This window comes from Sinohyriopsis cumingii, chromosome 9 (assembly GCF_028554795.1).
Source record: "Sinohyriopsis cumingii isolate HCF-2022 chromosome 9, ASM2855479v2, whole genome shotgun sequence".
Classification (NCBI taxonomy): domain Eukaryota; kingdom Metazoa; phylum Mollusca; class Bivalvia; order Unionida; family Unionidae; genus Sinohyriopsis; species Sinohyriopsis cumingii.
The window spans coordinates 17,704,300-17,720,447 of NC_142969.1; the positions used below are offsets into that span (position 1 = coordinate 17,704,300).

Genomic DNA, 16,148 nt, shown 5'->3' on the forward strand with positions numbered 1-16,148 from the left:
TCATACTGAAAGGCCCCAATGACTGGATTCTTTGTGTAAATGTTGTTTTACCTTTGGTAACATCAGCTATATTTAATGTCGGAACATAAGTATTTATATATCTGAAAGGCAATCAAGCTACGACATTTTCTGCCAAATTTTATCAAAGTCCAATTATTAGAAGAAGTTTTTAAAGTGTTTTCTTTATTGAGGTACAACAGCCATAATTTATGGCTGATTGGCATCATTTATATTTACACAGCAGAAGTCTTTGCTGATGGAATACTTCCTGAATAGTTTGGCTAATTTGTGCATAGTTACTTTAGCAGACAGTCTTTGAAGTAGTTTTAACTTTTATTATTGGTGGCCTTATTTTTATATCATTGGTAAAGCCCTGAAAATCAGATTTTCTGTTAATTATAGTGACCTTGAGTTAAACACATCTTACGGAAATGACTTAACATTTGTGCTGTCTTTAGTAATGGTGGCCATAATTGAATCTGTGTGAATTTGAAAGGCTTTTATGTCATTATTGCTTCTGTAATGCTGGGACACATTCTGTTTAAAAACAGTTCTTTTACAAGACATTTAGATATATGTTTTGTCTATTTGAGCAGAGATGCATATATTTTATATCAGATTACCATTATGCGTTTTAAAAGAAGTTACTGAAATTCTGCTGATTGTTTTGACAAGGCTATATATTCTTGTCACTTTTAGTATCCATTTCATAGTGTATCAGCAATAGCGCTACAAAGGTCAAAGCTGATTTATCTAATAATTTTAATTGTGCTGAACAGTGTTTTAGAAGAAGTCCTTCAAATACCTTGTTTTAGCAATGGTGACCATATTAGAGGGCTTATTATCAAGGGGAATAACCTTGAAAATATAAACCCATCACCAACTGGAAATCCTTTAGTTGCAACCTATATTCCACAGAATACAAATATATCGATGCTACAATTATGTGAACAATTACACAAATATATTGATAAAATGAAAAAGGTCCTGAAAAATAAAAGGAAAATTACTAGTATTAAGAGATAACACAAGAATTTGAAACAAATTCTTACCAGATCTAAATTTGACTTCATTGAAAGAAAGACCCTAGTGACCAAATATGGCATGAGTAGGTGCAAAACTTGTTTAAATATAACAGAAAGAAACTCAATAAAATGTTAAAATGGTAAGCTATTTAAAGTTAAACTTGACTTGAATTCAAGATATGTGACTTATGCATTGATATGTGTGAGACGTAAAGCCTTGTATATAGTTCAGCAAAAAAATGAACTAAGAAAGAGAATGATTACATAGACAGCAAACAAAAACAGAGGAACTCGGGTTATGAAAAGCCAATAAACATTACATAACTGTTCAGGAGGAAACTTCACAGTTTTTCCCTTATATAAAGTATTAGCTAATAAATCAATCTTTAAATGGAGAAAAGGAACTGTATTTCACAAGTACTCTTCATCCAGGCCTTAATAACTCAATCAAATTCTTTATAAAAAATAAAACATGATTATTGGTACGTTGTATCAACACAGTAATACATTTTCAAATCATGATGCCGATACAATGTTTTAATTACTCTAATTTGTATGGATCAAATTTTACACTATCACTTCATATATGTACCTTTATGACATTGCAACACTATAAATTTAATTTTGTGTACAGTTGTGTTATAAAGATATAAGGAAGTTGTTAACATCTCACTGGAAAAATAATGACATAATTAACATAACAAAGATGTCAAATTGGTTATTTACAAAATACTGAAAAAGAATTATGTATTTACCTGAAGAGCATTCATAAAGATGATACAAAATCATGGATATTTTCCTGATCTTCTGTTAAACTAATTTTTATATTTATGTATTATACAGCACATGGACAAATTCATGTTTACACACACACACATGTATATATATATATATATATATATATATATATATATATATATATATATATATATATATATATATAAAGAAAATCTTTTTAAGTTTACAAACATTTTGGTTTATTTCCTTTATCAGGATTATCTTTATAATGCTTTGTTGATTTATATACAAAGTTCTGTATCAAGTTTTACAAAATAAGAATGTTTGGTAAAGTTTTCAACATTTAAAACTCTTGCCATAATAAGTGTATTACGTTCACATCCAGTTTTACATATCTGTACTTACTGAGTTTTAATAAACAAAATCTTTTTAAGTTTCTAATAATCTTGACTACTTTGCTTTCACAAATACACACACATTTAACGCAAATGTATATATACACATGTACGGTAGAATCAATATTGACATCGTAATATGATTACTTATTTTCCATAAACTTTGAATGCATTTCGGTCAGCATTTTAATCACACTTTCCATTCCTTGCTTCAATTCAGTGGTCTCTGTGATTGTTTTGTCCATTTTTTTCTCCAGGTTTACTAAAGTTTCAGTTTTTATTGCTTCTAAATTGTCATTTAGATTTGTAAGTGCATTCTTTTGTTTCTGTACTTGTTTTTCAAGTTTATTGTGTGACTCTTTCAAAAGACTGATTTCAAGACTTTGCCTTGAATGGACAATCTGATCTGTATGAACCATGTCTGGAAAACACTTAAAATTCCTAGTTGTTCCAAGTTGTTCAAAGACAGCCTTAATTGGTGTAACTACATTTATGCATCCTAAATCCTTGTGAGTACTTCCACCAACAATTAGTCCTATAGCCTCCAAATCTCCAATTTTTCCATGATTACAGTGGAATACCAATGCTCCTGAATCTCCGTATGTCGAGAATGGTATTCTTTCATCACATGATTTTATGACCAACTGTTTGAAATATGTTGGATAGTTCGTGTAACAATTTACTTTCCATCTCCTCCACGATGTACATTTATCATTTAACATCCGAACGGATGCTCCGTTCCACATCAGAGAACCAACCGTAATGCCTGTAGAACTTCCATACTTCACCACATTGCATGCACTATCCATAGGATTCAAATCCTCTCGAATCTTCCCACTAGTATACATCATTGGCCGTTCTTTTGTAAAACCTGTAAGAAAAACAAACAAAAATTGGATCTCAATCTAAATTTTAGATGAGACAGTATTATGTATCAACATATGAATACTGTAATTAACATCAGATTCCTCAGAAAATGCAGAATTTTTGCAAATGTAAGAAAGAACAAAAGAAATATCTCACTTTAGGTTTAAGCACAGGTGAACATGAACATCCTTTTGTAACTTTTCATTCTTCAGAAGCAAATTAGGATAAAATGCATTTTGAATTTGTCAGGCCTGGCTTATCAATTTCATGAAAAGTAGATTTTTAAAATGAAACACAATGACAGAAAGTCCACACTTCTAAGAGTGCTCATTCTATGACATGTTACCAATACCACATCCTTCGTATAATGTTTTTTGTATTCCTTTGGCATGACACGGAACTAAATAGCTGAGATTTCCTAAAAGCAAAATCTATACATAATTTTAGCATTTTACATATATATTTTGTTGTATCAGTTCATACATTTATCAGTAAGAGGTTCTAGTGGGCCTAATAGATCTTTCACCCTTTTGACACCGGTTAAATAGCAAAATTCAAGGGATATTGGTAACATTATATTACTGCATCTCTATGGGAAAATATGAATGAATTTTTTTCCGAGCAATACTTCATGACCTTGAGAGTGCAGTATTAGTCCCAAAAACCAAGTTCATATTTTCCCATACAAGAAGCAGTAACCTTTTTATTATATGCTCATTTCACTTTCCTACCTAAGGCCTAATAATAAATGAATATATAATAAGAAACAAAGTAATTAAAGCTGTATTTGAAAATAAATCACAACCATAGATTTATCAATACACAGTAACAATATTAATGCGCACATATCACTGCCCAGTAACCTTTGAACTTATTCACCTGCTGGTCATTAGGTTAAGAAAAGTTCTCAATTTGGTCTACTTAAAATTGAAATGTAGAACCAAATTTGGAACTAATACACATTGAAAACACTTTGTTTGTTTGGAATGGATGGATTTTATTTTTTTGTTTATCCAACTCATTTCTGCATTTCTGTTTAAGATGGACTGGATTTATTGGGCCAGTTCAGTTCATTAAAGAAAATGTGGTTTCAGTTGGAAATGTAGTCAAAGTTACAGTGCAATTTCGGTGTGAATCATGTTTTCCATGACATGGGTCTTATCAATCAGATTTGCACAACTAAAAAGGACATTTTGAGGAAATTCAAGATGTATAAATGTAAGTATATTTATTAAAATTCTTTTTATCACTTTAATAAATTAGTCATATGTGCATGCCATGTCACTTGCATGCTTGCTGTTCAAGGAACCAAACTATGACCTGCATCATACAGTTTATCTCTTCTTTCGCTAGCCTAACACTGTATCAAAATATTTTAATGTGGAAAACTGCAAAGCAGCTGTTGCATGAAATTACATTTGGCCAACGGAAATAATACTTTTTCCAGTTGCCTTATTCTCTCTGAAGCTCTTAGTTTCCTTCCAAAACCTTCAGATGCATTTTTTTCTCGAATTTAGTGTTTTGACTGACTTATAAAATGGTACGTCTCTGACAGTTACTTTATAGCCCATGGCCTCCATATACTTTTCTGTGCTATTTTTACAGACCCAAGAGTGTACTGGTCATAGTCTGAACTATTCTGTTCTGAAAAAGTCAAACATTTCTTCTAAATAACTGTTTAAATGACCAGAACAGTATTTTCAATTATCGTGTCTCTCATGTTTGACAGTGACATTTTGCAAATATCTTCATTTGGTTGCTTGTTTCAGTGTTTCGTTTTTGACTGAGTGAACATGTCCACATCATTAACTTTATCAGCTCTACTTTCAAATGGACAAAACTGCTTGTTTAGTTCATCTAACACATTAACCCCTAGCGACGACTTTATGGGGCAGGAGGCAGTAGCCTACTACCGAGCTCTGTAGCGTCATGGTCATGCATGATACATTAAAGTGGGTAGTATTATAGAAAGGTAGACATATGTAGCTCTACAATGATACCAAATAATCTGGAATATCTAGTTGCACTACAAAATACAAATAGAAAAACTTCATTTTTTGGACCCGACTTTTTTAAACCCAAAATTGCACTTTTTGGTCTCAGATCTAAGGCAAACCGGTATGAACTGCAAATAGACAGATGCGCCTTTGCAAAAAGTAGGATAAGATGGGCATTTGGAATAAAGAGTGGTCTCCATGCAAAAATAATGGCTCCGTTTAGCAAAAAAAAAAACAACAAAAGAAACCAAACAACTTTTACCCATCTGCTCATGCGCAAGTCAAATAACCAATGAAAAACGATGTTTCTAACACAACTAGGCAGTATGTTATTGAAAGATGACTGGGGATTTGGTGTTTTCGAGTCTATTCAGAAATAGCTTTCAGATTGTGTTTCCTTCTCGATTTTCAGGCAAAAATGAAAGACACTCCAGGGGTTAATGTGTTACAAACAGATCTAATCAACCAAAAGCTAAAGCATCTATGACATGAGTGCACATTATTTGTTTACGACGTTGCTCCTAATACAATATACTATTTTTAGACACATATGTTGCAGTATCAAGCTGTGTAGTATCAAATATTATTGTATGATTCTGACCATGTAAAGTTATCCATGAAAAAATGAGCACATAATAATGAAATCTAGGTCATTATGATGGTTTTCATATAATTTTTTTCAAAGCTTTATTTGACAATACATCAGCAGAATTTGTTCAATACTGAAATGCCTCTTTACCAGCATGTCAAAGTTGTTAGAATATTATTTCTACATTTAGTAATGAGGCTCTTTTTTTTGGTAATGGACCTGTATCACAAGTACGATTAAAATGGCCTTCAAGCTTGGACACTTTCTGTCAAATTTAGTAAGTAGTCTTTGAGAAAGCAAGTTTGATTTTTAGTAACAACATTCAAATCAGCATCATTTGTATAAACTTAAAAGCCCTTTATGGCATAATGCTTTCTTTCAACTACTGCCAGTGATTTTTGAGAAAATGTGTAACGTATTTATTATTTAGTACGTGCAAAGTTTTGATGCGTACTTGGCATAAGTTCCACAAATGTGAAACTGGGTAATGCAAAAACGTTTTTCAAAAATTTTACTCGGCTATTTTCTGAAAAGAAGCCATTTACAGATTATTTATTTTAGTAATGGCAGTCATTTATGTGTTATATTAGCATCATTTTAACCAATCTGAAAGGGCCTTTATGTGACTAAGCTGTCAAATACATTTTTGACAAGAAATGCCATTAAAGGCTTATCAATTTGAAGTAATATTGGTCGTATTTATGGTAAATAAACATTATTTATATAAATCTGAACATCAATCATCATGGGGCTTTCTGTCAAATTCAATCAAATTATGTTGAATAATATTAGAAGAGTCATTTAATTTTTTTTACTTTTGGTAAAGGTGGCCATATTGTATGTAGATTGGCATCATCTCTTTGCATAGGTATGACATATTTATATGCCTTACTGCTTTCTGTCATATAAGTAAAATTATGTTCATTGGTTCTTGAGAATAAATAGGTTAAGTTTTCATATTTTTTGGAACAGTGGTTATAATTTATGGCAGATTGGCATCACTTACATAACATTTAAATTCCTCTAAACCAAAATGTCTATAATTAAATTTTGTAAAATTCTATTGACTGGTTGCAATGATGGAGCCATTTTAAAGTTGTTTTTTTCATATTTTTTTAAAAACAGTAACCATACTTGATGGCTAATGTACATGATTTATAAAAGCTTGTAAATCATTCATGGCAGTATGTTTTCTGCTTAATTTGTTTGAAAACTATATTGCTTTTACTTTTCAAATGTTAAATTAGCTAATTCTTACATGATATATATGGTACATGCTGGACACGAGACCATATGGCCCTGTCAGCTCAAAAAAGTTATCCAGAAAATTATTGCCTTGCGAAGTATTTATCAGAGATAACATTTCTTTTGTATTTTCTAAGTAAATACTCCAGTATGTGTTTTACATTACTGGTAAAGCACAGCCTCAAGGAAAACAAGGATTGCAAACGTCTGGTCCTGAATTTTCTCACTTCCACACCAGCACTGTTTTCTCTAATTTTATGACCGCTCCGGTGGTTTAGCGGTCTGAGCGCCCACCTCAGATGTGGGAGGTCGCAGGTTCGAAACCTATCTGAGTCTTACCAAAGACTTATAAAATTAGTACTAACAGCTACCTCACTAGGTGCTCAGCATTAAGAGGTTAGTATTAGGATTGGTCAGCCTGGTGTCAGAATAATGTGACTTGGTGAGACATGATGCCACATGTCTGTGGCATCATGCCCCAGTGCTATACATCACTATAAACTGCCACACTGCGGACATAGTAGCGATATGACTGAAATATTGTTAAAACTACGCTAAAAATTCAAAAATCATACCCACACACGTTCTCCAATTATGTTTAAACAGATGTTTTGAGATTCAATCTCGCATGAGACACATCAGACACATCGGTTTTAATTCAGTGATGATAGCTTAATTAACATATATATGCAATGAAGACGATATCAGTAGCTTTCATTAGATACCCATACACTGGTAAATAGCTTAAACAAATTATTAGATCTTGTAACATGTATCAGGAATTTATTAATATTTAATTTTTAAGTAAGTCATGCAGCACAAAGTAAATTATGTTAGCACTAAACTGAGAACACTGTTGGGATAAAGACTACAGAAATTAACAGTTTTCCTGTACACTGCAAATTCTGTTTTCCCATACCAATATTTGGAGAGTTATCAGATGGAAAATTCCCTGCATCTGGTCTTCTAACATCATCAGTGATTTCAATGAGAGCCACATCAACAGTGGGTGTAGAATCATTGCCCTCCTCATACACTATCTCACAGACCTTTCCAAATGCATCCGAGTCAGGTGAAGGCTGGAATATTTTTTTCAAAATCCGTCCTTTTGCAAGTTGATCATTAAATCTCTTTTGTTCATTCTTAGATTTGCCAAAATTCTGTTTCTCCTTCTCATTCAAGACCACATGAGCAGCTGTGATACAACCAATTTTGTCACCAGGCAGATCAATAAATCCACCAAGAGTCCCAGCATTGTTGTGGTCTGATGAAATACGGCAGCCCATTCGTAAGTTAGGATGCCTCTCTCCTGCTGTGCTTCCTCCATAAAACACAAACTCACCCTCTCTTACATCCGTGGCAATTCCATCAATATCTTTTTGAAACTCCTTCTCACCTACTGGGATGATTCCCTTTACTGGGACATATAGAACTATACATAGAGTTTCTGCCAGTGACAGACTATTGTAACAACCATTAAAGCGACTTGCTTTGACAGAAGATGCAGTGATAATACTAAGATTGCTATGTCCATGCATAAGTCTCTCTGTATTTTTTGCGATAACACCATGAACATATTCAATATCTTCAAAATTTAATATGGTAGTTCCAGTTCCAGCATACCGCTCTGAAATAAACGTTTCCTCGTCATTGGGGGTGTATTCGTACCGATATACAAATTCATAGTCATGAAATGTTTTTGGGAGATTTGACTTCACTGATTTTTGTGTGTGTTTGCGAAGATTAACCACAAACAAGGGAGTATATGGTTTATGCGGTCTATATCCACACCATACGCTTGTTGCATTGGGAATTTTTTTCCTGAGCAAATTAGACATTCCTCCAAGAAGACATTGAACAACCTTGTTGTATCCACATTTTTCTATAGCACACATCATGATATTGATTGCTGGATACCTTCTCTCTCGAAATATCATTCCAATTCTCCAAAGTTTGTCTTCTCTAATGATGTCTATCAATTGTATGACCATATGTTGATCCATGTCTGAAATAGTGAATTATATATATATACAGAAAACCGACTTTTCTTCCACACCTAAAGAACTTGACAGCTAAATGCTTGAAATCCTAGATATACTTAAAGCTGTAGCGCACAATGACTGGGGTGCTGATAGAAAAGTCGTCCTTAATTTATATTGAACGTTAATTAGCTGCAAACTGGACTTTGGTTGCGTTGTTTATGGTTCAGCTAGGAAGTCATATCTGATGATGCTTGACCCAATTCATCATCAAGGAATATGATTCGCTCTAGGAGCATTTAAGACATCAGATGTGAAAGCCTTCTCAGTGAATCAAATCAACCACCTTTATCACATGGGAGAGAAATTCTTTCCGCACAGTATGCTCTCAAATTAAGATCAAAGCTTCTGAACCCTGCTTTTTCGGCTGTTTTTCAACCCAAATACAAAACTTTATGCAAAAATAAACCAAATGCCATACCTTCTTTTGGCATTAGAATATCATCCAGCCTTGGCAGTTTCTAACATTCAGAAAACGTCCATCTCCGAAACACCTACCTGGCTACTTAATCAACCAAAAGTACGATGGAAACAAATCTGAGACAAACCATTTCATCTTCCACAACTCTTATCATGAACTCCTCACCGAATTTAAAAACTACAAAAGAACTTATACTGATGGATGAAAGGATGAGGAAAAGGCTGCCGCAGCCTTCATTAGTTGAAAACACAATACATGTTTGCTTACCAAACAGTACATCATTTTTTTCAGCCGAAATCAGAACATTAGACCTTGCTCTATATCGAAAAAAATGTATTTTAAACAGCATTATCTTCTCTGACTCCCTATCAGTACTTCAATCACTACACAACAGAAAACTTGAAACCCCATTACTAACCAATATTCTCATCAAAAATACTAAACTGAGTACCTCCCCCAATATAGTATACTGTTGGTTATCCAGTCATATTGGTATTAAAGGTTATGCAAAAGCACATCACACTGCTAAAATGGCCTTATTTCTCAAACCATCTGATTTTCAAATACCGTATACTGATTTTAAACCCAGTATCAAAATTTATTTATGTCAGAAGTGGCAGACATCATGGAATGGTGCAGTGAATAATAAACTTCATGCCACCAAGCCAACCCTAGGAGACTGGACTCCTTCCTGCAGAACCATCTGTAAGAAGGAGGTAGTCATTGCAAGAATTAGAATTGGTTATACTTATATAACTCACTACCACATATTAAAAGGCAAAGACCCACCAGAGTGCGTTTCTTGCAATGAACTATTCACTGTTAAGCACTTTATGATCGAGTGTTATGACCTGCAACCTACGTGAATCAGTACTATAATGTGCATGACATGAAGGAACTTTCTGATACAATAAACATTACTTGTATTATAGAATTCATGAGAGAAGTAAACATTTATTCTAAGCTATATCTTTTATGTCATCACCTTGAACATTTGTCATCACCTTGAACCTTTGAGATATTTTGAAACTGATCTTGACTTCTCAAACAACAAAATTAGCTCAACTATAACACAATATTGGTTCAATTTTTCAGACCAGAGGCAAGGTACCTAATGTGATAACAACACAACACAACTGGTGGAATAAAGAATATAATAAGGCAACACATAATAAAAACTAAAATTTATGATGCTTTATATCCTCAAGTGCTAAAGCTGACCTCAAGCCATATACAAAGTGTAAATCAGCGTTTAAATCAATTATTGCAAACAGGAACAGATATACTAGAGAAACCCAAAATGAATACATTAACTCAAATGAAGAAAGTTACTCGACAATTCTAGCATATTTTGAAATAGAAAACACATCATCATCAACATCAGTTGGATCGTACATATCCCCTCAAAAATATAAACTGGCATGAATATTTTCAATTTTCATTCAAGACGCCACTGTAAGAATTTGATGACTATGACAACAGAGGTATCTCCCTTACTGATATCTTGTGCAAGATCTTTGCTGATATATTGAATATGCACATATATACCCATGGGCATAAGATATCTGTATGTGAAGCACAGGCAGAAACAATGGGGCCTCTGAAGAGTGATTCTCCTCCAGAAAAGCAACCTTTCAAACGATTGTATTGTGGTCTAAGCCCAAATTGCTGCATCTGACAAAGCAGTGTTCAAGGACATGACATGCCTCGAAGTCTTGTGACTTGCTCTAGGAGGCACATTATGCTGCACCAGTGTCCAGGAGATGGAGGTGAAAGGGCCAAGCAAGAGAGTGACGAAAACTAAAAATGAATTCTAGCATGCAACCAAATATCCATTTTAAATGAGGAAACGATCATATATTTTCATCTGATTATGTATATCAAAGCTAAAACATTTATTAAACGATGCAGTGGGGATAGAGACTGGATGGGTGATGCAAACAATAGAGAGAGAGAAAGAGATTGAATAATGGTGTACTGCATACTCATTCCTTGAGCATGTAAATCTGACATTTCCTGGACAACGTTTTTTGATTCAGTCTGCTCATGGACGGAAATTCTAGATAAAGCTTCATGTCTCTGAAAAAGTAAAAGAATAGATAAATTCCATTCTACATTTAACGTTGACAAGTTAAATGCAATCGAGGGATGGAAGAGACCAGTTATGAGAAAAACATCATTCCATATATTTTAGACGGAATAAACTGTGCTAAGTGTATATTGTCAACTATTAGATAAAACGCATCAAAGTTATTGGATAAATCTGCATATTTGCATCCTGGGATATATTTTATATATTTGGGTGTTTTAATGCATTTTCTCATGGCAACAAAAATTATAAATGGTCGAAGTTGATCGTATATGTCTTTATCAAATACAGTAACTGATACGCATATCAGTGCCTAAACAGTAGAGCCATCCAATGGAAAATCTAAAGAATCTAAGAGCAATAAATGAAAAACAACATATGATGAAGCACATGATTAGATCACGAACATAACAGCGATAGTCATTACTGATATAGCATGTCTTTATTTATAAGATAACACTAAGCATTATATCAGAAATATACGTGTCCTCGTAAATTTATTTACCCCTTTCTTCATTGGGAATTTATTCTTGTCCTGGCCTTTTCCTGTTGGTACTGGTTTTGTGTTTGACGAGTCCAAAGTTGGATCACATCTTTCAATTTCCGACATGTGATGCTCAATTTGATTATCACGTGACTTACTGGAAAACACAAAATAATTTGTTAACAACATGCACATAATCGGTACGAATATTAATTATTAGACCATTTATTGCAACCATCTATTTCTACAGGGCCAATCAATGTAAATAGATGCAATACTAAAGGTGTTAATTTGACTGTAATGGAAAGTAAAGTAGTGATGTTACAACATGCTTTTGATGGATCACAAAAATATATTCAAAAATGTTTTTGTATAAATTCTTTATAACACCCAGTTAATGTCTGTTAAAAATATAAGATATTTGCACATTATATTTTCTTTGAAAATATTACACAACTTAGACAACCTCACATGACCTATCTCATCAAATGGGAACCAAGTTAGTTATTTCAACCACCCATATGACCTGCCTATTAAGAGGGAAACAAATCCACACTTATAAACTGGTATTAATATTATTAGTATTATATTATTGTTATTGTTGTTATTATTATTATTATTACTATTTCTACTACTACTATCACAAGTAAGTACAAGCTACAATGTTGGAATAGTGGCATTAAAATGATATAAACTAAATGAAACTTACAGTATCTATTAGTGTGAAAATTATATATATATATATATATATATATATATATATATATATATATATATATATATATATATATATATATATATATATATATATATATATACATATATACACACTGTATCAATGATATACGTCGAGATGTTTACATTTTTCATTAAAAGGAAACGAGGCTTGTCGATCATCATACATACTATACGTCAATTTTATTTTTATAACATACTAATACACATATTGCCTTTTGAACAGAGTTAAGACCAACTAAGAACTTTGTATTGACCGAAAAAATGAACTCACATCCCTGCCGAGTGTGTCCTACACAAAAATGTAGTTTTTGTACCAATTCACAATCACTTTTGCACATTGATAAGTTGTTTGTTTTCATTCACCTTCATTAAATCGGTATAATTCACGCTTAGTATATATACATGAAATATAGTTTTAATGAAGAAAGTAGAGCAACACAAATACATAGTTAAGTTCTTGAATACTGAACATTCAGCCATTCATGTACAGGTGCATGGAAATTAGTGTGGAACAGAATCTAAGCGAAATGACAAGCCAACAAGAAGTAACAAAAATATTTCCATGTATTTACAATTGATCTAAGTCATTATTATTTTTAAAGTAACATTACTACTTACCATAACATTCTCTCTATATATGTCTTTCTTGCTTTCTCTGTCTCTCTTCCTTTGGTCAGTTTGACTTAACATTTATTATCATTCTCTTTGGATATTTTAATTTTTAATTAATAATAATCGATTCTTAGTACCTTATAATAGGTTTAAGAAACTAAAACATCAACAACAACAATAAATGAAATACAGTGCATTATATGTGTCGTGAAACCAAGACCTTTCCTTTAGAGTGTCAACCGGCTATTGCGACTTTGCATCATTCATTAATATAAACCCTGTGGATAGATCATAATGGAAGTGTGCACATACAATTGCAACAAACCATATCATTGCAGGTTGCTTGGTGCAAGTTCAGTTTCAATATTTTCATCCAACCCAAATTCCTGTTTTCTCTCATTCAAGATTTTTTACGTACTTTGTCTGTTACATGAGAAGGGAAGGGGAAACGGAAGAAAGAAAGAACTGCGATGAAATTGTGTACCGTGTTAAATTCATTTAGACAATGGATTATTATTACGTTAAATTTTAGCTTTATTTTAATACATCAGTAAGGATTAATGAGTGCAAATTCATCATTGATCTATAGTAATAGAACTGATAGCACACGTATCCAATAATGTTTACATGTGCATATTATTGTGCCATGGACGTATCAGAATTTGATGTATCAATAATATGTCTTTATACATGTACCAACGATTCTAAATAAAGTCCAATTATTAAATTATTATAAACAAATTGAAACTAACTGGGATAAAACTGTATCTCTGTATTCATTCGGCTTCTTCATATGTAACCTATGGTCAATCTAATCGTATACCTTTTCCAAATTTAGTAAGATGCAATTTATCTATCAATATCGTTACTGTCTTCTTGAAATCATTTCCTGTAGACAGAGCACTTTTAATGTTAGTTTCAATTAACAACAAAGACTCAATCGGGTAAGACATGCTGACTTTCTGAACTGGCCGTTTCAACAGTACATTCGACCTCCACAACCGAAATTGATTGGTTGTTTTTTTTTTCTATTTTTGTTTTTTAGCACAGTGCAAATAACCTACAACGTATCATTTCAATAACTCTGTCCAAAGGCCACGAAATGAGATGAACAGCTAAAGCGTATTGTAAAGAGAGTAATTACCAATTTTTAAATGAGGCACACAGATGCATTATCATTATACCGCAGTGGTTAATTACTTGATTATATAGACTCAGATTCATTTAAGTACTTACATTTATTCAAACATGCATCATGGTTACAAACCCAAATCTAACCAAATCTTCAGATGATTGTAACAACTTATATCGATAAAAAAATGTATACTCTCTGCATCTAACGAGAATTGTTAAATAGGGCTTTTCTGAAATAAGGATCAAAGATATGGGGTATCTACCCAGAATAAGATGAACACATGCATAAGAAATGTTGTAGATGATAGGGTTGTGAAATTTTCTTAATTCAGATGCCCTTAATGTAAACCGGAGATATGTTTATTGTGGGAAATCATTAGACATACTGTCCAATTTCTCTACTCAAATATTATTAAATACAAACAGCTTAATCTTTTCATACAACTTCCACAATTTTAGAAAGAGATATTCATAACGGTAGCTCCTATAAAGGTAAAAGGGGCATTCCTACTTAAATCTCTATAGGATCATTTTATATATGGAGGAAATTATCTGATGTTTTCCTTCCATCAGCGAAACAAGAAATAGCAGCGGTCATAATGGATATCCTCTGTGAGTTCATCAATTAAGTTAAAGTATTATTCCTTGTATTTATCATTTGCATATGAAATAAAAGAAGCTCATTTTAAAAGTGCACAAATTATATTTAGAGCATTATCAAATACATGTAACCTTATTATTGAAAAGGGTCGTTATATTTTATATATTGCACATCAAATAATGTCAGAAATTACCTATTGTTGCTGATCTGATAAGGTGTTCAATTTCATTTTAAGACAAGTAAAATCAAATAAAAGTTGGCCATAACATAATATGTACATTTAATTGTATGTGAATTGCATTGAATTATGTTACTTAGTATTACATGTTTGCGTCATGAAGTTACGTTTGCAGATTAATGCTAAATAAAGTGTCCATTACGTTATGCTGATAGTAAATTAATCCACATCTAACTCATGCAACCGAGTGTGCACAACGTCAAATACAAATGCATTATTTTTATCTCATGAGTTCATATGAGCGGGAATGACAGAGAGATCTGTAGGTATGAGCTTACCGTTGTTTACTTTCAGCCAAAATAAACTATATAATACAGGTGAATTGATAAGAAAGATTCATATAAAACTGTTTTGTCAACACAAATAAGAAACAATACCTTTGTGTGCAAAACATATAGCCCAATATCAAACATTGCATAAAGTAAAAGAATAAAGTCACATCAAAACTGTAGAAACAAAATTGGAAAATTGCTATGACTTAAACATCATCCTACAATTAGGAATAATTCATTAATTTATTTCTCCTGACATAATCTTTCTTATTTGCAAGAGAACGAAATGGTGTAAAGACAACATAACAGCAAAATTTTAAGGTAACAGCAGTACTCATAAAAACCAACATGTAATATAAACAACAACAAAAACCTGGAGAACAGCGTTAAAACTTATTAAATTAAAGCGATTATACTTCTTGCTATAATACTGTAGTGATTTATCTAATTTGAAAGACATACTTTCATCCATCTACTGTCATGTGGGGTTATAAACCTCATTTGTGCTTAACCCTCTCATATATACATAGTGCTCTTTGAAAGCATGTGTTTTGAAAACAGAAGAATCGACACATTAAGGTTCTAAATAAAAACAAATATTCTTTTAGTCATCACATTAGTTCCTGGACTTCCATACTTGGTTTCTTACATAAACCAAACGTTT

The 16,148-nt window shown here is 32.5% G+C and overlaps 1 protein-coding gene across 1 annotated transcript in view; it reads right to left on the reverse strand.

Moving 5' to 3' along the window:
* Positions 1 to 2,301: 2,301 nt before the first annotated feature.
* Positions 2,302 to 16,148, reverse strand: part of LOC149791325 (uncharacterized) — a 32,950-nt gene continuing 19,103 nt past the window's right edge. The window contains exons 5-9 of the mRNA XM_089971337.1: positions 11,911 to 12,046; positions 11,302 to 11,395; positions 7,776 to 8,861; positions 4,610 to 4,669; positions 2,302 to 3,029 (exon numbers count right to left, since the gene is read on the reverse strand). Of these exons, the coding sequence (XP_089827463.1) occupies positions 2,302 to 3,029; positions 4,610 to 4,669; positions 7,776 to 8,861; positions 11,302 to 11,395; positions 11,911 to 12,046 (2,104 nt within the window). The remainder of the gene's footprint in view (positions 3,030 to 4,609; positions 4,670 to 7,775; positions 8,862 to 11,301; positions 11,396 to 11,910; positions 12,047 to 16,148) is intronic.